The sequence below is a fragment of the Lepidochelys kempii genome, chromosome 1 (assembly GCF_965140285.1).
Source record: "Lepidochelys kempii isolate rLepKem1 chromosome 1, rLepKem1.hap1, whole genome shotgun sequence".
Taxonomy (NCBI): Eukaryota; Metazoa; Chordata; order Testudines; family Cheloniidae; genus Lepidochelys; species Lepidochelys kempii.
Genome location: NC_136380.1, coordinates 159320157 through 159345927, shown reverse-complemented (window position 1 = coordinate 159345927; position 25771 = coordinate 159320157). Strand labels below are relative to the sequence as shown.

At 41.5% G+C, this 25771-nt stretch overlaps 1 protein-coding gene across 5 annotated transcripts in view; it reads right to left on the bottom strand.

Annotated features, from left to right (window-relative positions):
* Positions 1–25771, bottom strand: part of PRDM15 (PR/SET domain 15) — a 43892-nt gene that overhangs the window by 4905 nt on the left and 13216 nt on the right. For 2 of the 5 annotated variants that reach the window (XM_073359992.2, XM_073360013.2), the window contains exons 4-20: positions 23907–24060; positions 21175–21427; positions 19540–19662; positions 17418–17516; positions 16224–16448; positions 14522–14657; positions 12970–13151; positions 12291–12385; positions 11170–11257; positions 8758–8925; positions 7227–7321; positions 6162–6293; positions 4719–4853; positions 2879–3042; positions 2153–2232; positions 1083–1202; positions 226–378 (exon numbers count right to left, since the gene is read on the bottom strand). In XM_073359992.2, the coding sequence (XP_073216093.1) occupies positions 226–378; positions 1083–1202; positions 2153–2232; positions 2879–3042; positions 4719–4853; positions 6162–6293; positions 7227–7321; positions 8758–8925; positions 11170–11257; positions 12291–12385; positions 12970–13151; positions 14522–14657; positions 16224–16448; positions 17418–17516; positions 19540–19662; positions 21175–21427; positions 23907–24060 (2402 nt within the window). The remainder of the gene's footprint in view (positions 1–225; positions 379–1082; positions 1203–2152; positions 2233–2878; positions 3043–4718; positions 4854–6161; positions 6294–7226; positions 7322–8757; positions 8926–11169; positions 11258–12290; positions 12386–12969; positions 13152–14521; positions 14658–16223; positions 16449–17417; positions 17517–19539; positions 19663–21174; positions 21428–23906; positions 24061–25771) is intronic. The other 3 variants (XM_073360003.2, XM_073360024.2, XM_073360044.2) reach the window with 3 other exon arrangements.

The window sequence follows — 25771 nt, the reverse complement described above, 5'->3', positions numbered from 1 at the left end:
CCTAGACCCAATGGTCTATGTTAAAAAAACAAACCATGACACAGTGGGCAGGTCTCTGCTCATGAGAGGCCAAAGTCTTCACACCTTGTAAAATACTCCTTTAAGCTGTGTTGCTCATGCTCTTCGACTGCTCAGAGCAGCGTAATGTCATATATTTCCAAAACAACCATTTAACTGATTAAGTGCGATTTCTGTAGGATGACCGGTCCTCTGGGTTGCTCTCACCTGTGTGCCTTTTGTAGTGCTTCAGCATGTTGACCTTCTGTGCGAATTTACGATGGCATTCCTTGCATTCATATTCTTTAATTCCTTTGTGGAGTTTCATGTGGTGACGCAGAGCATGTTTTGTCTTCATTCCTGTGAGCCATGAAGATGTAACTGAAGACATGGTGGGAAAATTCATCCGCATTACCCTTTGCCCCGCACCCAGAGTAAGGACTCAAGATGAGCATGTTTCAAGCAGATGATCCTAACTTCATCCCTAATAGAAGATGTCCACAAATGCCCACAGCTGAGCTAGAAATGCTCTTTAACTAGTGGGTTTGGGCTTTTTAAGTAAAAAAAAAAAAAAGATATATATATATGAAAATATTTAAACAATCACTAAGGAGGGTAAGAGAAAAGCATGGAGAGACAGGGAATTTGACAACAGCATAATCTAAGGCACAATATTAGTGTCTTGCAGGGATTCCAGTTCAAGGTTGTTCAAGTAACAAAGTAGAGAAAAATGTATATTCTAACTGCTAACTCCTGAAAACTCAGCCTAGAACGCACAGTTAAACTGTGTTCTTTCTGACTCTTTTCTGGGACGTAAATGTGATGGAAATCAGGCAAGCAAGCGTTCCTGAAATTTGCAGCAGAACAGATGAAGAGCTTTAGAAGTCAGGTTTGCTTGCTGCAGGCCAGGGAACTGATGGATGTAAAATTAAGGCAGACCCCTAACATCCTGATCAGCATGGCTTCCTATTCAAAATACAAGACTCATTACTTTGAGGACTTCCCTGGTATTTAATGAAGCTATTGGTTTTAATATGGGAAATGTAACCTAAACAAAATGTCTAATTCAAAGGTGATGTCTGTACCTTTACCACATTCCGCACACAGGTATTCTCGGATGTTATCGTGGACTCTCATGTGCTCTTTTAACATGTCCTTTCTGGCAAATGACTTTCCACACTGCTCACACGCATGACTTTTTACACCTTCCCAAAAAAAAAAAAAAAAAAAAAAAAAAAAGGTTATTGCAGTATATAAGCAGACTCTCTGGGGAAAATGTGTGTGGTGCTAAAAGCTGACAAACCTCTGGCAATAGATTCACTGAGCAATATTCAAACTGTCTCCTGAACAGCTCCTCTCATGCAAACTGTATCCCAAAATGAATTATGAGAAATAGGCTAGGGAGAGAAGAGGTTTTCCTCTGAGTTTTGAAACAAGACTGAGGCAGAGAGAGAGAGAAGAAAGCCATAGAGAAGGATCTGATGATGAGCTGTAGAGACTTATGCTTCTCTATCAACAATGCTGAGATTGTGTAAAGGGACAGAAGAGTGAGTGGTGCTAAGTGAGCAGGTGAGGGCAGTGCATGGAGACAAGGGACAGAAGTCTGACTGGAGAGTTTTAAAAACCAAGGCGCTATATTGAATGGCATTCTGAAATGCACAGTGAGGAGCCAGCAAAGTCATTTAAGGATGAAGGGATGTGGACGTGCTCTGCTCCACCTCTGAGAAGATGGGGAGCAGCCTTCTGTACATGCTGGAGTAAGGAGCTGGCACTCTGGGATGCCAAAGAGCTGGAAGGAACTGCAGTTCTCAAGGTGAGAAGAAATGAAGGCCTGGATGAGTATTTCAGCAGAGATAACTAGAGAGCCAACATTTTTATTGGATGAAAGCTAAATAATATAATCAAGGAATCTCTTAAATCAAGCTCTGGTATCATTTACCCTCATCAATAATATATATTTATTTACTTTATGAAATTGGCCTGCCATAAAACCATAAAAATAACAATAATTGTATGGGTTCTTACTGTAAACTACCATAAACTAAACTACCATAACCAATTTCTCCCTGACAAGTAAAAGTATGGCCTCAGAAAGCATCCAGAAAAGGAAACCTTTGATATTAATAATAAAGGAACAACAACAACATTGTGTTACCTGTGTGTATAAGTTTATGTCGTTCCAAATTCCCGATGCTGTTAAAAATCCTTCCACAAATTTCACATGGGTGGATGTATCTGAAACAGAAAAGGAAGCAGACTCTGCCATTCTCTTTTTGACAGGACTATGGTTTCAGTAATCTCAATCAGCAACTGAAATTTGTTTGAGATGATTGTTACTGGAAAGGTTTCCTTGAAATATAAGCGTATGGTAAAATAGGCTTAAATAAAATAAGCCTTAAAAAACACACACAAGTACATCTGAAGGCAAGTGTGGCCAGGCAGTATTGTGCTCTCATATTATACAGTCATTTTTTGATTTGATTAAAAACCTTTACTTTTTAAAAATCCAGAACTATTATCTGCCTGATGGTGTACCTGCTATATATGACATGACATATTGACATTCAGGGGTGTATTTTAATCCTTTAGTAAACGAGGACCTGATCTTGCAGCCCTTAATGAAGCAAGATCCCAATGGGACACAATAACTGCATGACTGTATAAACCTGAGACTATGTCAGAAAACATCAGCTACTCATATCACAAAAGGAACTGAAAAAAAGACAGGATTTCTCCTGGTACCTTGACATTCAAGAGAAAAGCCTCAAGAATGTCAATGTGTGTCTATCCCTCACTAACTAAGCACCCCTATTTGGCACAACCACCACGGTCTCAAAAAATGTAGTTGTTCATACAATATTATTCAGGCATGTCATCTTACTTCTGCACATTGGGATCAGGCAGATTCTCCCGGTGAATGACCATGTGAGCATGGTAAGTTGCCTTCAAGGCGAATCGTCGATTACAGATGCTACAGCCATAGCCTTTCTCCTTGTGAACCTCCATTATGTGTTTTAGGTACTCCTTCCCTCTGCCAAAGGTTAACTGCAGAACGAACCAACAGTGAAGGCATGGGAAAAAAAATCTCTCAGGAAATAGTGACCAGTTAATGTAGTACTGGGATCTACAGCATAAATAGCCAGCAATCAGAAATACTGTCCTCACTATCAAACAAAGAGTACAGGGAAATCTATACTCCTTCCTAGAACCTGTTTTGTCACTGAACTACTAAGCATACCTATAAAGAACATCCAAAACCAGTTCCTCCACATGGGAGACTGTAGTTTGGGATGCTAGCTCAGGCTGGTGCTCCCTTGCTGGCAGGGGCTGGGAATGCTGCAGGGGCAGTCCACTCAGCCACTGGAGATGGAAAAAAATGTCTCACATTGCTCTGCTAGGAATCCTCTGATTATTTCTGGCCCTGAAGGGAGCTACAGCCAACCACCCTTAGCCATCAATGCAGCAGACCTGCAGAGGGGGAGAGTAGCTTTTGGACTCTAAGGATCTTTCCCATTTCATTGGGGAAGCAGAGAAGATACAGAGAAATTATCTCCTTGTGCAGGAGCCTCATTTTGCTAAGATTTACTTTTCTATTCTTCCTTCGGAATGCACAAAGAGACATTTCCAGCCAGGAAGAGCCTTCCCTTCCCAGCACTCACTCATCTTCCACAGCTGTTGCTGTCAGCTCCAATAGTGGATTGTTCCGTTTGCCTAGGACTGCAGGGATGCTTGATACCAGAGCTGACAAAGAAACAGCTTTCTAACCTGAATTGCGTGAATTCTCTTATTTTGAAGCCTACGTTATTCACCCGTTTATATCACGATTAGCCTGGCACAACAGGCAGCCTAAAGAGTTACCACAACGCACCACCTCAGGGGTTTCGCTTCTCAGCGGTTTAAACTGTACTGAGCTGAAAGTGAGGCACGTCACTGCTGAGGTCACACATCTTTATGATGATTATTTGTACGACGGTAGCCTCTAGAGGCCCCAAATAAGATCAGGGCCCCCTTGTGTGAGGTGGTGTAGATGGTAAGTCCCTGTCTGAAAGGGATTACAATCTAAATAGACAAGACAGACAAAGGCTGGGAGAAGGGGAGTATTATTATCCCAGTTTTACAGATGGGGAACAAATGAGGCACAGAGAGACTAAATAATCTGCCCAAGATAACAATCTGTGGCAAAGCTGGGAATTGAACCCTCATCTCCTGAATCTCAGCCCAGTGCCTTAACCACAAAGCCATTCTGCCTTTCTGACATAACCAATAATTCAGTCAGTTTAGCTGTCCTAACCAATCAGTTTGCCAACAGAGAATTCTAAGAGTCTTGAAGATGACATTTTCCCCCGGCCATGCCACACACACACACACACTTCTTTCCAACTCCCGAAAGCCCTGCCCATCTGTGATGATCTTCTCTTCCTCCCACAGTGGATGGCTCAATCAAGTATGCTCCAGAGGCCACAAATGCCATTCCACTAGGGTCAGATGCCAGGGAGGACTGTGGCAGCCTCTCATTGCTACCAACTCTTGCTGACATGGGCGTGCAGGACCACAGTTAGGTCGTGGTCTTGAATCCCCCAGACTGTGCTGCTGCTAGACCATCAGACTGGCCCTCTCTTAGCTTATTTTCAAGATTCTGTGAAATTCTAATTATAACAACTTTTTCTTTGACAGAAGAAACCAACACACACATTTAGTTGGAAAGGAGAATTTAAAGCTACCTGGCACCTTTTGCAGCTATACTTGTGAGGCTCAGAATCTGCACTTTCATCAGAGTTGTCATCGTTTTCCTCTGATGAGATTCCGATTTTACCAATGAACTCTTCCCTCTGGTGGTCATCCATTAGCGCAATGTCCTATACAGGGTGGGGAAAGAGATTCCATCTTAATCAGATCTAATGTCAAAAGTTAATACAGCCCCAACCCTTCTGCCACACTGACTAACTACATAAACAGCAACAATAATGTGATTCAAGGTATTCTCCCATATAATGAAATCCCTGCAAAAGTTCCCCAGTTTGTAGACGGACACAATTTTGTTATTTTTTAAATGTCAAATATATGCATGTTTTATTAATATTAGAATAAATAGGGACTAAACTGCAGCAGTGTTAAATCCATAGCACCATTTTAATGGCACCATTGAAGAGCGTAATACCTTTCAGTTTGTGTTAAAGAAATTGCACCATTTCACTAAACCACTTCACTCTTAACTGCATTAAAAGGGTTTGTCAGACAGTTCAAAAGGCAAGACGTTGCCCCATGAGGATCCTGTAATACCTCAGGGATTCTGAAAGACTTTCAGAGTATGGAACACATTATAGCAAAGAGACTATTTCAGGCATGCCTCTCCTCCCATTCATAATTGCTTAACAGCCCTGGAGCAACTATAGCAATTGCTTATACAGAAAAGTAACATCAAGAAAATATTCAGGATATAGCTACCTTTTAATGCAGTTTAGCAGCTGGCAACCAGGAGGAGGAGCAGCAGCACCATGTCTGCGGACCACCAGCCTGTGCTCTGGGGATCAGTGTGACAACTGCTATAATAATTAATCATACTTCTACCCAACACTCGCATAGCACCTTCCACCCAAAGCTCTAAAAGGGATCATACCAACACTCATCAATTGAGCCTCCACACCCTGCAAAGGAGGTAAGTGTTTTCTTTGCTTTAGGTGGGTGAACTGAAGCACTGTGGTTAAGTGGCATGCCCACGGTGAGGCAGAGTGTCAGAAGCCAATCTTGGGTCCTGAACTAAGCTGTCCTCCTGACTTCCAGTTGCTTGCCATACCCATTAGACACCACCTCCTCTATGTAACCTATCCATTAATGTTTAAAGTGATGGTTCCCTCAACTCTCCTACTTCATAGTTTTTTCTCATACTTAATCACCCACAGTGTTGAAGATAAGTTGCAAAGGTTTTACCTTAAAAAAAACAAAACCCTTGTTTCTGAGATTCCAAACACCAAATTCAGGCTTGAATCGAGTAACAGACCCCTACAGAGATGTACGTACAAGGCAAGGAGATGTATGTGATCCCTCTTATGTGGCCAGCATGATCACGCCACCTTAGTATTCGCTAACACTATAAATAAATAATGCAATATTTATAATGCAATTATAAATAAAATATGCAAGTTATCAGAATATTAACAGAATACCTTAAAATGGACGTGAATATGATCTCTAAGAACGTCCACTCTAAAAAATTTACGTCCACAGATTTCACAGGTGTATTTCTTGTCTCCGTGTGTCAGGAGGTGTTTGTTCATATTGCTCCTGCATGAAAATACCTAGGGTAGAAGAACACTGAAGAATGTTTTTCATGTCATGCCTCAAGAGGCATCTGAGCTACAACTCTTCATAACTTAATTTGCGATTTAGGTATAGGAGATATTTAATACTGCTCTACCTGTTCCTGGGCAGGGCAACCTATTTGTTTGTGTTTCAGAGAAGTAAGAGCTCCCATCATCCACTCCACACCAGGCTACACAAGCTGTTAACATAGTGACTTATGCATCAATAATCACTCAAAGGATTAGCAGAGATCGGTTATGTAAAAGAGGTGGACGATTAATAAAGGTGGAGCAGAACTACAATTAATACATTTGGAGATATGTGGGGATGGTCCCTTGAAACAGGACTGCCTAAGAAGGGTGGTCTCTTCTATATACGCTACACTGCAGTGACTCTTAGCTATACCCAAGTAAAAAAACCCATCATTTACTTAGAAATGAGGTTGCTTGAGTCCAAATTCCACCACCGCAAATCACTAAACATCTCAGAAACAGTAGTTAAGCCCACATTCGTGTCCATGCCATTCACATTCACACTAATCTTGGACTGCATATTTTACCACCCCACACTGCCCAATTGGACTCGTGGCTGTCATTACTACACAACACACTCACTTTCAGTTCTAACACAGAATTGCTCACAGAGCCCACATCCCGCTCCTCTCACTCCAACACAAACCCTTCACTCCACCCTAAGCCAAATAAAGAGACTGTATTAATAGACAAAGCTGGAGTGTAACAGTCTATAACTGAACTGCTCCTCGGAAAATATGAGGTTGGACTAGGGTTTTGTTTAATGCTGCTTTAAGTGAAAAGCTCCTCAGAACGTTGGCTACAGAGCTTCTCTTGGTGCATGTGTAGTGCGCACTGGAGGGTTGCTGGAGCTTGAATGCAAAGCTCTACCTGACATAATCTGGCAAAAAAGCCTACCTTCCCACATACAGGGCATCCCGAGGGTTCCTTCTTGTAGCGCACCATGTTCTCTGTGCTGTGCTCAAAGTCTTCTCTTTTCACACGCCTCACCCCTTAACGTCACAGTCCCCACCAAAAAAAAATAAAATAAAATAAACCACATTTTCCACACCTGCACGCCTTTTCAGTCAAATACACACTGTTCCTGTAAAGTGCAGTAAGATAGGGGAGTAGCGCTCTATGTGTAATTTTGTCTCTGAATGAACGAACCAATGCTTATTTACAGCGGTGAAAGGGATCTTAGAAATACAAGAGAGGCGTGTTGAAGATATATTTTTGTTTCCCTGTTGGTTACTGTTCCAATCTTAAAGTGCGAGAAAAGATACTTTTCTACTGCAAGCAAATCACTTTCATTATTTGTTTCAGTCAAGTCTATCCGGTGCAAGGTGCTTTATCCAGGGTGGTGAGCAGTTTAACCTAGAAACTCTTCCAGCCAGTTAGTCAATGGTGCTAAAGATGCACAGCCGCTCAACCCCAGGCACATCATGTTTAACAAAGACCCCTATTGCCGCCCCTGCTGCTTTCGAGGGGAGAGAAGGGGTTCCCAGGTCACTGGCCCAGCCTCTGTGACAGGTGAGGGGAGACCCACGGCCCCCAACATCACTCAAAGTGGGGGATGGGGCTGTGGTGGGGGGGGCAGGACAAAAAGAGGGGCCTCTCTTGTCATGTGCCTAGGGCCCAGACTGTTTCATCTGGCCCTACTTCTAAATTACTTTCAATCTTGTCCCTAAAAACTACTAGTGGCAGTTTAAAACATACCCAGATTTCATTGTATGTTCTCATATTTAACCTCTTCTTTGTGGCTGTCATTTCCTTCAGAGGCTTATGGCTTAGTTACCAAAGGTGCTGGGCACCTGCAACACCCACTCACTTCAATGAGATTTGTGAGTGCTCAGCTCTTCTGGTCTGGTTTCATAAATGCTCTAAATGTTGTAAGGCAACATATTGTGCCACATTCAATTTATTTGTTAAATTGATAGTCAAATCCCATATTAGTCTCTGGAATGGATCTGTGTTTACTCTCTGCCGTCCAATTCCAAGTGAAAGACAGCAACTCTGCCAACAAGTTTTCCAGTTACCACAGAAATTTCAGAAGACTAATTTTTAAGGCCACAAGAGATCACTGTGATCATCTAGTCTGACCTCCTATTCAACACAGACCACACAATTTCCACCAGATAATGCATGTAGCCCAGCAACTGGTGATGGAACTACAGCATATAGTCTAGAAAGACACCCAATCTTCATTTAAAAACTCCAAATGATGGAGCATCTACCACTTCCCTCAGTAATCAATTCCAATGGTTCATTATCCTTATTGTTAAAAATATGCTAACCCCCTGCCAGGACAAGCTACACCAGATCAGCTAATTAGTTTTGAAATGATAGCCAGCATCAAGTGAAAACTGATGCAGAATGATTTACTTAATTTCCCCAAGCCAACTGACACTTCAAAAGCGACAATCAGGTTCATGCCAAGTGTACTTACCTTCCAAGTGTCTCCTTTGATGATCCAACATGACGTCCTTCCGGTAGAACATTTTATTGCAGATTTCACATGCAAATTTCTTATCCCCGTGCTTCTTCTTGTGTTTTGAGAGGTTACTATTCGTGGAAAAGAACCTGAAACACATCTCACACTGGAATGTCTTGTCATCTGTAGGTAATGGAAAGAAAGCAATTATTTTAAGATAAAAAATTTTTTTTTTAAATGCGGTAAATTTATTCTATAGTTAGATCTAGCATTACAAAGCACCACACATGAATCGGGGGAAAGCAGAACATGACAGTTTTTTGTTCTTACTTGTCATTTTGTCTTCTGACTAAAAAGTAAAATAAAATCAACCAATCTAGAGTCTCGACAGGTTAAGATCTGCTCCTCAAAACCAATCACAGGCAACTCTACTAGAAATTCCACCCTTGCTCCCTCGGGTTTGTCTTGCTCTATGAAAGGCAAAAGTCACCAAAAAACACCAAAATTGCTTCCAAAGTTAATTCAGCAATGATAAATATTAAAGACGTTAACATGAACATTGATTCTGGCACAATAAGTTCCTCGGCCCCACAGTCTGGCACACTCTCGTTAATTCTGTCCAAACTGGGTTCAGTCACAGGTTTTCCAAATACGATGTCCTGTTTGGAGCAGCACTGTCTGAGGAACACAGTAGTATAGGAATTGCTATTCCAGCTTCGAACAAAGGCACACCTAGTCCAGCACTTGGTTTCCAAGAGCAGACAGTACCAGGTGCTTCAGAGGAAGGTGTAAAACCCCCATAATGGACAGTTATACAACAACAGGCCTACTGGGGAAGTTTCTTCCTAACACAACAGTTGTTCAGAAGTCTGAGAGTTGTTCTATGGTCTTGCAGATGCCACAGGGATAAGACAGAAGAAAGTAGTATTAGGCCAGTTAACAGTAGGTTTAAAATGTTTTTAATTTTGGAAAGGATCAACTCTGTGAGAGAGAGCTGCTACTGATGAAGGCAGATTACTGGGAGGTCTTGGCACCATCTGTCCTTTTACACAAGCATTGCTCCTTGGAAGAAAAGTCTTAAGTAAGGTTACTTCCAGTTGTGCTTGGAGGAACAATTACCCAGAGGATTCCAGGCTGATGGATATTGTGTGTCCAAGGAGTGACTAAGGACTCTAGGGAGGAGATGCAGAGGAAAGCGTAAGTTCTAGTGATCTCACAGAGGAAGAAACAACAGGACCTAGTGGGATACTGGATTTACTGGGAGAAGGAATGAGAAAGCTGGTGAAGCTGCGTGCGAGGCTGGGAAACGGGAGGCTGCAAGTCTGGAGCTGTCACCGGTGACAAAGATAAGAGGAAGCAGAGATGGATTGAGAGGAAAGGTGTGCAGTTTAGTTTTAGAAAAAGCAAGCTGGAGAAAGTGGCAGGATATCTGGGAGGAGATATCTGAGGCACAGCTGGGGACATGAAATTCGAGAGAGGGAAAGAGATAAAATACAATGCATAGGTGGAATTGTTGCTGTACAGATCGCCTGAAATAGTTTTCCATGATGTGGTAACAAATGTTTGTTTTTACAGTGCTGCTGTAGCGTGAGGAAAGTGAAGTCTGAAATGACTACTCTTCCTTCCTGGTTGCTATAGAGATGAATTATGGTGTAGCAGACTTCACTTGAGGGTCCATAGGCCATGGCTCAACAGTCCCCAAAACTGTGGTATGGCTTTGTCAGGCAATCTGAGGGCCTGGCAGCTGAGTTACAGCTGTCTTCATCCAGTGTTCCCTGGGTTCTCCTGGCTGGACAAAGCGGGGAGGGAAGGGTACAGGGACCTGGGCCCTCTCTCTCCACTGGGTCTCAGCCCAAGGGGGAAAGGGTAAGGAGTATCTCAGCCCCTCTCTTGCTGATACACCAGACCAGCCACCCTTGGGCTACTTCCTATCTTCCCTATTCTTTTTTCAGTTTGGGGCAGGGTCACAGCACTCTGCTTCCCTCCCCGGGGAGGGTTGCTCAGACAGTCTCAACAATTCAGATAATCATTCAGGGCTTCGCAGCTCCCTTCGCATTGTCCAGTGATTCCCCATCAGAGAGAAGGGGAGAGAAAAAAAGGGGTGGAGCCCCTGACTGCTAGATCAGGTCTTACCCACAGTCCAGGCCCTTCCCCTGTGGATTCCTGTCCCAGAAGCTACCAACCAACTGGCTTCGTTCCTGCAGACAGTTTTTTCTTCACTGTCCTGCCTGCTTGAGTGCCAGAGTCCCCTTTTACACAGGTCCTCCATCTGGAGCAAGTTCTACGGTTGCTGAGGGGCGGGGCCCTCTTGGCCCAGGACTGCTCCATCGCTCATTTAGTCTTAGTGAGAGGTCTGTAAACACCATCACATATGGGAAATTAATAAAGCTGATTCAAGATTAGGTAATGTTGGTGAGCAGTTATCACCTGTTCTGCAATTGTGGAATTCCAATGCACTCTCTATCCGAAAGGCCTTTTCACATGTAGCACACTTGTACCTGTAGTCGCTGTCGACCTGAGGATTGCAAACAGTAAACATTTAAAAGAGGGAGAAGAAACACAAACCATACACAATGTAAAGAGAGCTTGCAAAAAATTCTAGGCTGCTTTTTTATTGTGAGAGCCATTTCATTTTCTTCAACAGAATTTTTTTTCTTCAAAACATGAGAGTACATTTCAGCACAGAATTCTGACATTTTAAATTTCAGAGCATGACTCCTAATTCTAAACTTGCTGCAAAAAATATGGTGCTGTACTTACTGATCTATAAAAGATGCATATGCACATGTGTAGGTGAGAGCATGTGTGTCTTTTTGACTACTCTAAGCCCTGCAATAAAGAATCTGACTTAGGAAAAACAAGATGTTTTCTGACTTGTAGTCAGGCTCCACAATATTCTTGGCATCAGATGTCAGTAATCTGAGAGTTTAGGGCCTGATCCAAAGCTCATTGAAGTCAGTAGAAACACTCTCATTGCCATTAATGGGTTTTACTACCATTACGATTTGTATTGCAATAGCATTCAGAGGCCACAATCAAAGATCAGAGCCCCACTGCAAAACACACTGTACGTACACACACACACAACTGTTTCTGCTCTAGGGAGCTCATAGCCTGAACACACAACAAGAGACAACAGGTGGCAATAACCAGAGATGACACGCAAACAAGACAACAGTTAAATAATCCTACTTAGTACAGTGAACAGCAGTCGGAGCACACCTTTAGACCCTGCCCTGAGTCTCCAGCTAGCTCTGATTCAGTGACACTCCCCCTTGAGGTAACAAATGTCTGAGCACGTTTCCATAGGCAATTCATACCAGGGATCCATTCACACTTAACACGTTTCAGAGCAGCAGCCATGTTAGTCTGTATTCGCAAAAAGAAAAGGAGTCCTTGTGGCATCTTAATTGGTTAGTCTCTAAGGTGCCACTAGTACTCCTTTTCTATTTACACTTGACTGACTCACACACTGCAATCGTCAGCACTGAACTCACAGCACATTTTCATCTCTCCTCATGAAGAATCATCTGGTTGTTTCAACTCACCTCATTCCTGCTGTGTTTATAGGAAACATGCTGCTTCAAGCTCTCTTTACGGCTGAACAGCTTTGCACATTCCTCACATTTAAACAGTTTGTCACCTGAGGGATCCGTGAAGACAAAACAAAGAGTGAGTGACTGATGTAACCACCTGGGAACGCCATGTGTGATAGCTAAACAATTCTATGGGTTGCTCCAAACAAATAGGCTAGCAATCAGCTAAAACATGAGCAGCTTCAATAATTAAAAGGATTAATTCTTTGATTTTTGAAGTCAGAAGGGACCATTGTGAGCAACTAGTCTGACCTCCTGTGTAGCACAGGACATAGAACCACCCAACATAATTCCTGCATTTAGTTCTACGTGCCCAATAACCCCTGCTTGAACTAGAACATGTATTTTAGAGAGACAACTAATCTTGATTTAAAGACTCAGATTGATGGAGAACACACTACACTGTCTCACTGTTGAAAGTCTGCACCTTATTTCCAGTCTCAATTTATCTAGCTTCAACTTCCAGCCATTGGATCTTATCATGCTTTTGTGTGTTTGATTAAGGAGCCCTCTAGTAATAATGATGGAACCTGTGAAAAATATCTGCATCTCGAATATTTCAGTTCCTCTACTGAACCCCTGAACTGACTGGAGAGAACCACAGCATGCAGGGAGCTGAAGGCAAACCCACCATGAGACCGGATGTGCCTGCTGAGGTTGCTGCTGTTCTGGAAGATCTTACTGCAGATGTTGCACTGATATACCCGTTTGTGTTCCCCAAGTTGCTTTATCAGCTTTCGACGTATTCCATGTCTACTGGAGAGAATTAAACTTCTTTTGAGGGACATGGTGTTTTGGTGATGAGCAAACCTACTGGATTAGAGAAATAAAGGCAGTGAGTGAACAGCATTCCATAGTTTAAAAAACAACCAGATGAGCCCGACAATCTAGCCAGCTTTCTATCCACCTTATAGTCCATTCATCCAGCCCATACATCTTTAAATTGCTGGCAAGAATACTGTGGGAGACCGTGTCAAAAGCTTTGCTAAAGTCAAGGAACAACACATCCACTGCTTTCCCCTCATCCATAGAGCCAGTTATCTCATTATAGAAGGCAATTAGGTTAGTCAGGCATGACTTGCCCTTGGTGAATCCATGCTGATTGTTCCTGATCACTTTCCTCTCCTTTAAGTGCTTCAGAATTGATTTCTTGAGGACCTGCTCCACAATTTTTCCAGGGACTGAGGTGAGACTGACTGGCCTGTAGTTCCCAGGATCCTCCTCCTTCCCTTTTTTAAAGATGGGCACTACATTAGCCTTTTTCCAGTTGTCCGGGACTCCCCCGATCGCCATGAGTTTTCAAAGATAATGGCCAATGGCTCTGCAATCACATCCGCCAACTCCTTTAGCACTCTCGGATGCAGCGCATCCAGCCCGATGGACTTCAATTTATTTATAGCACTATGAACTAGAACCTTAAAACACCAACGGATTGATCACCTCCAAGTCTCTCAAGAAGCTAGCTTCACCGGAACAAGTTTTTAAATATGTAATTAAATGAACAACAAAGGCCTCCCTGAGGTTCTGTAAATGTCATAGATATTTTTCCCCTTTGCTCAAGGTTTATTACAAACTCTGAAATGTCATTTGCAGTGATTCAAGACATGCGATTCACAAGTTACAAATATCAGTGAGAGACTAAATAACATGCCTGGGAGAGATTTTAACATCCATATCTTTTTTAGCACCAACAATCAATGGGAGTAACATTTAACTCTGCAGCCTCTTACAGGTTTCAAATATCCCATTGTACAAAACTGTAGCAAGATAGAGAAATAATCCTATTGCACTGCACTCTAAGGGTGAAATTTATGTCACCAGTCTCCCATCACCAGTGGCTACAACCCAGCATCAGCTTACAGTGCATTGAGCCTGCATGAATCTCCCTTTGTGGCATACAAGGGTGCAGAGACTCCTTGACCAGCTGTTCCACCAGCAGCATGCATGTATGTGCGTGCACACATACAAGGCAGAAGGCTTTGAATGGATGTGGCTGTGTGTCCAAGTTCTCATCAGAGTCATTATACTCTGAAGAAGTCTGTCTAAGGGTATATGGCTCTCATCACTTGTTCCAAATGAGCCCTTCCTCCATGCTAATGGGGGGAAACTACAATGGTGCTTTACAGATGTTAGGAGAGAAAGTTCTACCCCGTTATGAAGGATTGCATCCCACTGTGACTTACTTTGTTACTGAACTGATGTTGTTTGTGGTGCTTGGCAGCTTTCCTAAAACCAGTTCCATAATCCTCTCTTCCGCTGCAGAGGGAAGGGCTGCCTCATCAGGTGGGATCTCTGTTATAATTTCAGCTACTTGATCCACTGTGAATACATTATTATAAAAATACAATATTTACATGAAGAGTTTTAAACACACATGCACACGAGGAATAAAATTCAGAATATTTCTGAGGCAGACTTAACCATTATATTTACTTTGACACACTCTTGATCCAGAAATAAACTGAAATGGAGCTTCAACTCTTGGCATCCGACTGAGTTCAAAATAGATAGGACAGTCAAAAATGAAGATTCAAATTCAAGTCCATAATGGGAACCTCTCAGCAGCCACCTCCAAGACAAACGAAACCATCTGATTATGTGAGGAGGGCAGGACTCTTTTGGAACAATTTATTCTCAGAAGGAACAGAAAAGAAAACGTTTCTCTTTCTCCACAGGACCCTTCTTTACATAAGAGAGACCAAGATCTCCAGACAGATCTATCTACAATAGGAATATGAACAAGAGAATTGCCACAGCCTCTAGTCAGCACCAGCAGTGTTCAGGGTTCAGATGTTTACCTGGAAGTAGGCAATTACAGAAAAATCCGTAAGAAACATAAGAAATGTTTCTGCCAACAAACTCAAGTTAGAGGTTGGCTTATTTTTCCAGAAGCACGGGTTTATCTCCTTTCCAAATTTTGTTTTTATACTATTTAACGTAACTAGAGATATTCTTGTTAGCCACATAAACGTCCAATCTATTTTTTTTTTTCCTGCTGAGCTAACGGCCTCAGACAAACTTTACACCCACAGAGTAGTGTACGGCAAAGGACAAGGAGCCAGGTTGATTTTGCAGACTGAGGTTCACAAGCCAGCACTCCAGGGGCGTGTTCAAGCTAGAGCTGTTCACAGTTTGGTGTGCAGGGCAAGGACAGCAGGTGCCATGCCCTGTGTGGCAATGGCACATTCAACAGCTTCACTGACAACACAGGTGTCGTGTAACAGGAGTGCCAGACTGTAGCTGAGTCACAGCCAACGTGGCAGTCACGGGGCACAGCCTTTTAAGAACAGTGGTCTCCAGACAGGGCACATGTCAATGAAGGGTTGGCTAGCCATGCATTATGCGACTCCCTACTGGAGACAATATAAAGGAAGGCTCCTGGCTCAATCTTTGGAAGATGAAGGTCGAGGCAAGACCCTGAGGGAAGTCCCTTCATGGGAACAAGGCAGAAGGCCTAGGGGACAGCCAGGAGAGGCTAGGCAGAACGATGTGTCCTCTCCCTTCCCAGCTTGCGGAAAGCGAGTTAGGCCTCTGTTACCCAGTATTTTGTGTGTCTTTGAGTGTTTCTGCATCTTCTGCTTTAATAAAACCAGCCCTAAAAAAGGGGACTTGGACCTGAACTTGAAAGTTTGGGCTTTCTGTTGGCTGCCCCAGTGGTAAATTTGCCCACCAGCTTAAACGCAGCTCCCGCAGTGTTTAGCACTGAGGCATCTAGAAAAGAGTGACAATCATCTTCTGCAATGACACTAGGGTTTTCTATGTGAACTAAAAAAAATCTCCAGGATTCCCCTTTTAGACTCTGAACTCGGCAGACTTTGCTGAGAATAGATCATTAAGGTGGAAGCATGTTTGGCAACTACTTTTATTAAACCTCTCTCATCTCACCTGCTGGGTCTTTATCTTCAGCAATGACAAGAGGTGTTTCTGCTTTTGCAGCTTTGGGCTTTCTTCCCCTTCGTGGAGTCCTCCTGGAGTCTACGTTGGCACTAGTACCTTCACCAGTTACAGGCTGATCAGCAATGGGAGCCTCTGCAGGCGTCTCTGGAGTTGCATCATTTTGGCTTGTCTGGGGGACTCCTTTGGCTTGTTCCAGGTGACTCAACAGATGTTCTGCACGCATGTGTGTGGAGGAAACACAGACATGAAACATGAGGACAGCTCCAGCACCAAAACTTATAATTAGACCTCCTTTATTTAACTGAATCTTGCTTAGATCAAGTATTCACTGCAGTTAAAACACCTTTCTAATTAAAAGTACGCTCTCTATTATAAACTAAATTGATCATTGAGATGGATTGAAATTTTAGAGGTTTTAATATTTGTTGTTAAATTGGTGAGTGCGTGCTCAGGTCCCCCTTCTGAGCCACTCTGCTGAGGATATGAATTGTTACACACCCCAACTACAGAGCCGTGCCTTTTTAGCTCAAGCTGTAGCAGTTCATACTTTTTGCTCTGAAGGTTCCTGGTTCAATCCCTGGTGTGTCAGCCAAAATAATTACATTATATTGTACTGAACAGATCTGCGGCCCATTGATGTGCCTCAGTGATATAACAGCGTCCCATTTTACAAAATGACTTAGTAGCCTAAGTTTCATTGAAAGTCAACAGGACCTCCACTACTAAGCCTTTTGGATACTCTCAAAAATTATGCTCAATAGCTATAAAGACAAAGTATGAAAATGACAAGCTCCATTCGCTTTTACTTATAGTGTCTTTCAGCGCCAATCGCTTCATTCATGAATCACTGAGCATAAGCCTGTCACTAATTTTGCACTGTTTTGCGTATACAATTCCCTGTCATTTGACAGTCTTAATATTCATCTGATATGTTATACAAGTGTTTCTTTCGTTCCAGATCCAATAACGAAAACATTTTATCAGACAGGACGCCTACAGTCAATATCAGTTGCCACTGCAGTTTTACTCTTTTTTTTCTTAGGATCTGGGAGAAAAAAAAAAATCTACAGAAGTGTAATTTATGGTATTGTGAAGCCACTTCCCTGTCCATAATCTGCTGGCTTGGAAGAACAGAACTTCCATAATATTTCTGGGTATATGTTTGATACAAATTCCCCTTACCTGTCAGCAACTGAGGTTCTGGGAAAACAGATGAACACACTTTACATATCCACTGGTTGGACTCCGCTTCAAGGGGCCCACTACTCTCTGGAGTGCTCACTAGAACATGCAAAGGAGAAATTATTACAAGTTTTTAAAATGAAGACAGCAAACCCTTCAACAACTTTCTGGGATTTATGATCTTGTTTATCCTGTAAGGAAGCCCTCAGAAGAGCAGATTACAATCAATCAGTCATGAAAGACTCAAGGAGGCAGCTACTGCTAACCTGGCACTAGTATGGTAGTCTGGTAAAGAACAGGAGGGATAAAAACCACACCTCCTCAGATACTTTAAAATGTACAAAATGCCAGAAATGACACTCAAAGACTAACGGTTAATCCATGGGAAGGCTGCAAACAGGACTTTCCCATACCAACATTTAAGGAGCCAAAATAGAAACTGGAAAAAAAACCAGGAGAGATTTATGAGGTGGGAGCCTTCCTACGTCTCTTCTGAGTTGTAGATAGGATCTCCTTCTTCCTAAATTAAATGGAGATGAAAGAAACAGTACAAAAAGCACACCTGGAGCGACCAATCTTGGGCACCTTCAAAACCGGAGTTACCCAGCTCTGGACAAACTGGGGACACAGTCTGAACAAAGTACTGTCTGAAAAGCATCATGGAAACACTAACATTTGGGTTAAAGTAAATAAGGGTGGTGATAAGGAAATCACATATTTGAACAGTTTCATGAGCTGGATATTTTGCCAGACGAGCATATTGGTGTTTTGCTTAAGCAACTTCCCAGCTCTTACATACAAAGAAAGAAAAGTAGGACGTTATTTTAAGTAACATGCAACACATAATGCTATTAGGGATTTTTCAGGAAAAAGGAAAGTAACAGAATCACAAAAACTGTTAAATAATTGTGGGCTGTGAACAGAGATTAAGTTCCAAACAGGTCATCAAAGGATCCATCAGGTGGACCTGAGAAATCTAGAACATTCTGCAGATTGTTTAAGATCCCCAAAGTTGAATATTTCACAATCTATTGAAATCCCACAGCCTGCCATGTGGATAGCCAGGAATCCCAAGGGCCATATTTCATTTTGGAAACACGTTCCCATTTCCAACACAGAATATTGCAGGAGCTTAGTTCCATGAAAATGTCTTGAGTCTTAGATTTTGTCCCAATTGTGGATGAAAAATTTTCTGAAAATTTAAAATTTCTCACAGAACTGAATTTCAGTTTCCTGTCCAGCTCTACCTTCTAGCAATAACAGTACTGGAGCTAACAAAGGGGGCATGTTCTGGTGGAGTGTTTTACACTTCTACAACCAAGAAAAAGACATTTTTAATGTCAATAAGCAAAAGTTAGTGTAACTATGTTTCAAAGAACAGTCCCAGATTACTTCTTTTTGATCTGGATTCCAGGATCATGCATGCACCCTGATTTGGGTTTTTAGTGTGGCAATTTAAAAAAGTTTAATGCTTTTTAAAAAATTGCTTTGCCCCAGTTACCAGAGATTAGATTTTTTTTCTGCTTTGTGCCTATGGGAAGTGGGAGCCAATCTTTGTAACAAATTTAGGTTTTCCAAGTTTATTTAAGATTTTTAACTACATCCTTCTACTTTAGCCAACACAAGATTTAGGGGTAATCAGGGGTAACCACTGTTCTTGTTAACCCCTAAAAAAGGGGTTGCTCCCACTTTTGCTGCATCTTTTTGGTTTTCTTCCTGTATTCTACCATATTTCAGATATTATGTCTTGCAAAAAAAAAAAGGACGTAACATGAAAAAAAATAAATTAAAAGCCGTCAGTGGCATTTAGGATAAAAAACATCTGCTTGAAAAAGTTTCCATGTCCCTTCACTCCTTTTTCTGTCTTCAATGGATTTTTAAGCACAGCACTCAGGAAGGTAATAAAATGAAAATCCATAGATTTAAATTCTCTCCCCGTTAACTATCAGAGATGGATTGAGCTCATACATATTTACTGTATGTCACGTAATCATAACGTTTCCATCACCTCAGAAACACTGTGCACTGAGCACTCCTTTGCTCCATCCAGATCTGCCCATACAGTGTCACTATTGGCTTCATACACCATAGACAGGAACAGAGGATGAAATATTTTATTTACCTGCAAAGTCAGCCACAGGCACACTGGACTTCTTGATTTTTTTAAGAGAGAAGACTGCACTGGGAGGCTTTGAAGAGATTTTGTTCCCTTCCTTGTCGCATTCCATCACTACTAAGCATACATCTGCGGTGAAGGAAAAAATAGTTCCTTTTTGTTATTTTCCCAGTATCTGTGTGGTACCCTTGCTGTTGTGCCAGTGTGACATCTGTGGGTGCTGCGGGCTATGCCACCCAGCAGGTCTTCGACAACTTACTCCGCAAGAGAGCCTAATCAAGGCAAAACACTATGTATGCCTGAAATCTGCAGAATAGCTTCCAGTTTAGAATCTAGGCTACAGCGGCATCGCACAGCACAGGTGCACACTCAGTATGCATACATATGGGTTTCACTGTGTGTGGATATACTACCTTACAGAGGTATGTAAGGTCTCCATATTTTCATTTGACAACAAAGATCACTAATGCTATATAAGCCACCAATGCTTTGAAGCCATTTGGAAAGTATTAACCTACAAATGTGTACATTCATTCCAATATTTAGCACAGACTTGAAGCTTGATCTAAGCTAATCAGAAAACCCGGATAGAGGATATTTGATTTCATCTCACAACACATTCACAAGATTAACCAACTCTGGTGCTTTTTTGCTTGGAAAAAAACAACCAAACAAAATGTAGGCTTTCAATTTACACCACTCAGAAACATCTTGGGGGCCCAAAACTACTTTGCCAGAAGGACCTAAATACCAATCAGCTTTACAGCACTTCAGATGGCCTGCTGCACTGTCAAGAACACAACGTTACCAAGCACACTGATGGTGCTGGCACATCACCAAACAATCATGGCTACATTCATCATCCTGGAAATTCTTCTCAACCCAGGAACCACACTGTACATTAAAGTGTTCTCAACTAAACAGCAACAATAACACTCTTGCAATGTTAAAAGGTTTGGGTTTTTTGGCTACAGAAATGTAAAGGTAGAAGAGAATTGAGGGGGAAATTATGATTATTATTAATTTTACAGTAGCACAAAGCATAGAAGCTTTAACATCAGTTTAAAGAACTCTAACAAAGCGGTCAACCTTCCTTTGCAGAAGCTCGAGTAATCATGCTGAACAAAAGCTCAGTTTGAACTCCTCTCCTTGTTTCACAGGGCCCTACACAAGACTTCGAAGGCGCATGTAATTGCTCCTAATTGTACAACACCCCACGGCAAGGACAGAAAGCTTATTCCAATTAAAAGAAAAGAAGACTGCTTCGCAGGTGATCTATTTATATGTTTGGACTGTGCTGACATTTGAATTTCTTTGGGAAGAGACGGGAAAGCTCTTCCATGAAGAACCATTTTGATGAAATTATTGATTCCTCCCATCTTGGTTCTCAAGCCGCTGCAGAACCAATTAGAACATGCATCTTTTTTTGAAGACTCAGATACCTCTTGGTGCAGACCTTAGGCTTCCTTCTTGTAGGGCAGAAATGCATCTGAGAGTCCGATTTTTTACATAATTTACAAATTCAGGGCCAGATCCTACGAGGTACTGAGCACCCTCAACCGCCACTGAGCTCAGGAGGATGATCAGCACCTAGCTGGACTGGGCCCTTAGGGAAGAAGAAAAAGGCCCCCCCAAACGTACCATTGGCAACACTAGTGACCTGCTTCAGCACTGGCTTTTCCATTTTTTTGGCGTAAAAAGCTGCATACCACACTCGCAGCTCAGTTCCTGGTGGGATATCCCGGGAGGTGGTGAAGTAAATATCATTGTCATGCTGGAAGGCAGTCAGGTTCTGGTGTTCATATTCAGTGGCTGCTCTCACCATCATCATCCAATTGCAGTCATCTTCGTTAGAGGTATCAAAATAAACCAGAGGCCCATCCTTCTGGAAAACCTGTGAGCCACCCATACAAACAAAATGCATATATAATACAAACACAATAAATAATACATTAGGGCTGTCAAGCGAGTAAAAAAATTAACCACGATTAATTGGGCAATTAAAAAAAATCAGTTGTGATTTTTTGCACTGTTAAATAATAGAATACAATTTATTTAAATATTTTTGCATGTTTTCTACATTTTCAAATATATTAATTTCAATTACAACACAATACAAAGTGTACAGCGCTCACTTTATATTTATTTTTTATTACCAATATTTGCACTGTAAAAAAAAAGTATTTTTTCAATTCACCTAATACAAGTACTGTAATGCAATCTCTTTATCATGAAAGTTGAACTTACAAATGTAGAATTATGTACCAAAAAAAACTGCATTCAAAAACAAATCAATGTAAAACTTTAGAGCCTACAAGTCCACTTAGTCCTACTTCTTGTTCAGCCAATCACTCAGACAATCTCCTGTTTACATTTGCAGGAGATAATGCTGCCCTCTTCTTGTTTACAACATCACCTGAAAGTGAGAACAGGCGTTTGCATGGCACTTTTGTAGCCGGCGTTGCAAGATATTCAGTGCCAGATGCGCTAAAGATTCATATGTCCCTTCATGCTTCAACCACTATTCCAGAGGACACGCATCCATGCTGATAATGGGTTCTGCTTGATAACAATCGAAAGCAGTACAGACTAACGTATGTTCATTTTCATCATCTCAGTCAGATGCCACCTGCAGAAGGCTGATTTTCTTTTTTGGTGGTTCAGGTTCTGTAGTTTCTGCATCAGAGTGTTGGTCTTTTAAGACTTTTGGAAGCATGCTCCACACCTTGACCCTCCCAGATTTTGGAAGGCACTTCAGATTCTTAAACCTTGGTTTGAGTGCTGTAGCTATCTTTAGAAATCTCATATTGGTACCTTCTTTGCATTTTGTCAAATATGCTGTGAAAGTGTCCTTAAAACAAGCAACATGTGCTTCGTTATCATCCGAGACTGCTATAACATGAAATATATGGCAGAATGCAGGTAATACAGAGCAGGAAACATACAATTCTCCTCCAAGGAGTTCAGTCACTAATTTAATTAACACATTATATTTTTAACAAGCACCATCAGCATAGAAGCATGTCCTCTGGAATGGAGGCCAAAGCATGAAGGGGTATACGAATATTTAGCATATCTAGCACGTAAATACCTTGCACGCCAGCTAAAGAAGTGCCTCGTGAACACCTGTTCTCACTTTCTGGTGACATTGTAAATAAGAAGCGGGCAGCAGTATCTCCTATAAATGTAAACAAACTTGTGTCTCTTAGCATGGCTGAACAACAAGCAGGACTGAGTGGACTTGCAGGCTCTAAAGTTTTACATTGTTTTGTTTTTGAGTTCAGTTATGTAACCAAAAAAAAAAAAATCTACATTTGTAAGTTGCACTTTCACAATAAAGGGAATGCATTACAATACTTGTATGAGGTGAACTGAAAAATACTATTTCTTTTGTTTATCTTTTTTGCAGTGAAAATATTTGTAATAAAAAATAATAATATAAAGCGAGCACAGTCAACTTTGTATACTGTGTTGTAACTGAAATCAATATATTTAAAAATGTAGAAAATCAACCAAAATATTTAATACATTTCAATTGGTATTCTATTGTTTAACAGTGCAACTAAACTGCGATTAATCGCGATTAATTTTTCTGAGGTAATCGCATGAGTAAACTGCGATTAATTGACAGTCCTATAACACATTATTGTTATGAATAATAAATCAGACTGTGTATTTTGTGCCTTGATGGTGCCTTTCATCAATGAGTCTCAAAACGCTTTAGAAACAAAGTAAGCCTCAACACTCCTGCAAGGTATATATCACATATGCTTTCAGATGTGTAAACCAAGGCACAAAGACTTGCACAAGGTCACACAGACAGTGGGAGAAGATCCCAGGAGTTCTGACTCAAAGTAAGCTGCTTTAACTTCTAGATCACAATTCCTCCCTCAAAACAGAAATGCCATTTAACTTGTTCACCTATCAAGGGTAAGGGAAAAAAAATCCTGAACGCTTATTACCCTTGAATTTGGTTTCTAGATCTTTATTGCTCAATCAGATATTACTGTGATGGGAAGATTGCACTGAAACACCCAAAGTAGTTTTTTCACTGAAACTTTTCAAGGGGAGAGAATGAAACAAAAATGAGAAAACAAACAAACTTTTCTTCTGCATGTTGTATAAACAGCACCACCACATCTTATGTACTTGTCAAGGCAAAAGCGTACTGGCTTTTGTGACTACCTATTAGAGAAGTGGGATCAAATTGAACCCTTCATTAAAAATACCTGGAGCACCCTACAGTTCAAGATCTGACTCCAAGTTTTGTGGTTTGAACCCATCTCTACTTATCAGTTTCTTTACATCATCTGTAGGTGATGACCTTAAAACTAATGTCATGTCAGTATCATTTTGCTGGTGCCATACTGTACCTTCAGTGGAAATGCTGACTCCTTTTCCAGTTTGGCAACTCTCTTGGATTCAAATGGGCCAAACTGGGTACGTTTGACAAGCTGCGTCACTGCAAATACTCCTTCAGTCCCATCTTGCAGTTGTCTGATCTCCAGATTGGAAGGAAGGGATGACCTATTGAAAACAAAAATGAGAGAATCTAAGTACCATGTAAAGTAGCTGTGCAGAACATAAGTCTTGCAATGTCCAAAAGAAATCAGCACCTATTTCTCAATGCTGCAATGACAGGAGGTTGTTATGCTGAATAAAGCTAGTTTCCATTGGAATTTAAAAAAAATAAACAATGGAAACATTTCTACTGACCTTCAATTCTATAAAAGCTGATTTTTAAAAAAATCTATTTTTTGGTCCAAATCTGAGCCACCAGTATCTTTTCATAGATCATTTGCTTTCACGATATTTTCTTTTTTAATCAGAATCTTTCCCATCTCTGATGTCAAATCCTGTCTCCCTTCTAAATCCAGAGGTTAGCAGTAGCTTTCCTTCAGATCATAGGTGCCTTGGTCATTGGTGTCTCACCATTTTTCCAAATCTGTTTTTAAGAGGAACCGTACCCAAACGTGACAAACATTTGAAAATAACTTCCTGTAACGAGAGCCATCATGCAGTTTAGGTAATAATTGGATGGGAACCTGATGTAAGAGACTGTAAACCATTCTCCATTGTTCTTCGACACTGGTGTAGAAGAAAAATATGTTGGCTTGTAAGAACCCTAAGCATGCATTTATATTCAAGTGTTGCAGCCACACCCAGTAAATCTGTTTTCCTATTTAACTTATTGTGATCCAAATTTTAGGCATAGAAATGGAGAGGAGGGACTGTATTTTTCTATACTATCCCTCTTCCAGCCCCTAATTGATGCCTTCAGTGAGAGCTGTGCTGACAGGGTTTTGTAGAAGGGTAAGGAAAAGAGACCAGGGAGGGGCTGCTCTCCACAATACCATCCCTTTCTCTGGGCTCAGATTTCCTCATGCAAATCTGGGCAGCGAATAATACAGCTGGTGCTGTTATTACCTCCCACTGAATGGCCCTCCTCACCCGCAGGGGGACTGAGGCAATGGCAACTAAGCTTCTGTAACAGCTGTGTTACAAAAAAGAAAAGCCAGCGAGTTCCTTTCCCTCCACGCTCCCAAGTTTTCCAGATGTGTGGGGTTGGCTTGGGGCAGAGCTTTCAAAATCCATGCCCCTCTCCCTCCTCAATACCTCACCTCAGAAGGGAGGGATGAGGTACATGGGGTAATTCAAAGTTTCTCCCCCGCATAGATTCCCCCCATGCGTTTTCCCACTGGAGGAGTGATCTGACCCCGTGCATTTATAGAACTTTAACCTTCAAAAAGTTATGCTGGCCAGTCAAATTTGGCCCAAATATAAGTTTTATAAACGCAAGTTGTTACAAAGCCTATGCTCAAGGGAAATGGTTTCCAAACATTTTTAAATTTCCAATTAAGTCAAGTTTATAAAAAGACAAACATTCCCCTGCATTGTTAGCTACCCCAACTTTTCAACACTGCTCTAGTGCATGAGAACCTGAGAATTAAATTGGCTAGAAACCAATTATAAACAAAGGTGAATCTGACCAGTCTATTTTCACTGTCAAGGCTGAGAGAAATACAAAAAGTAAACCAATTAGTCTTTTAGTGAAAAGCAAAGGAGAATTGTAAAATTAGTTTTAACATCCTAAGAGATCATGTTATTATAAGAGAGGAAAGGACATTTGTCAGCATGGTGATCTTGTGGTTAAGTCACTGGACTCAAGAGATCTGTGTTCCAGTGCGCCTGCTCTGCTGCAAGCTTCCCATTGGACCTTAGGCACGTCAATCTCACT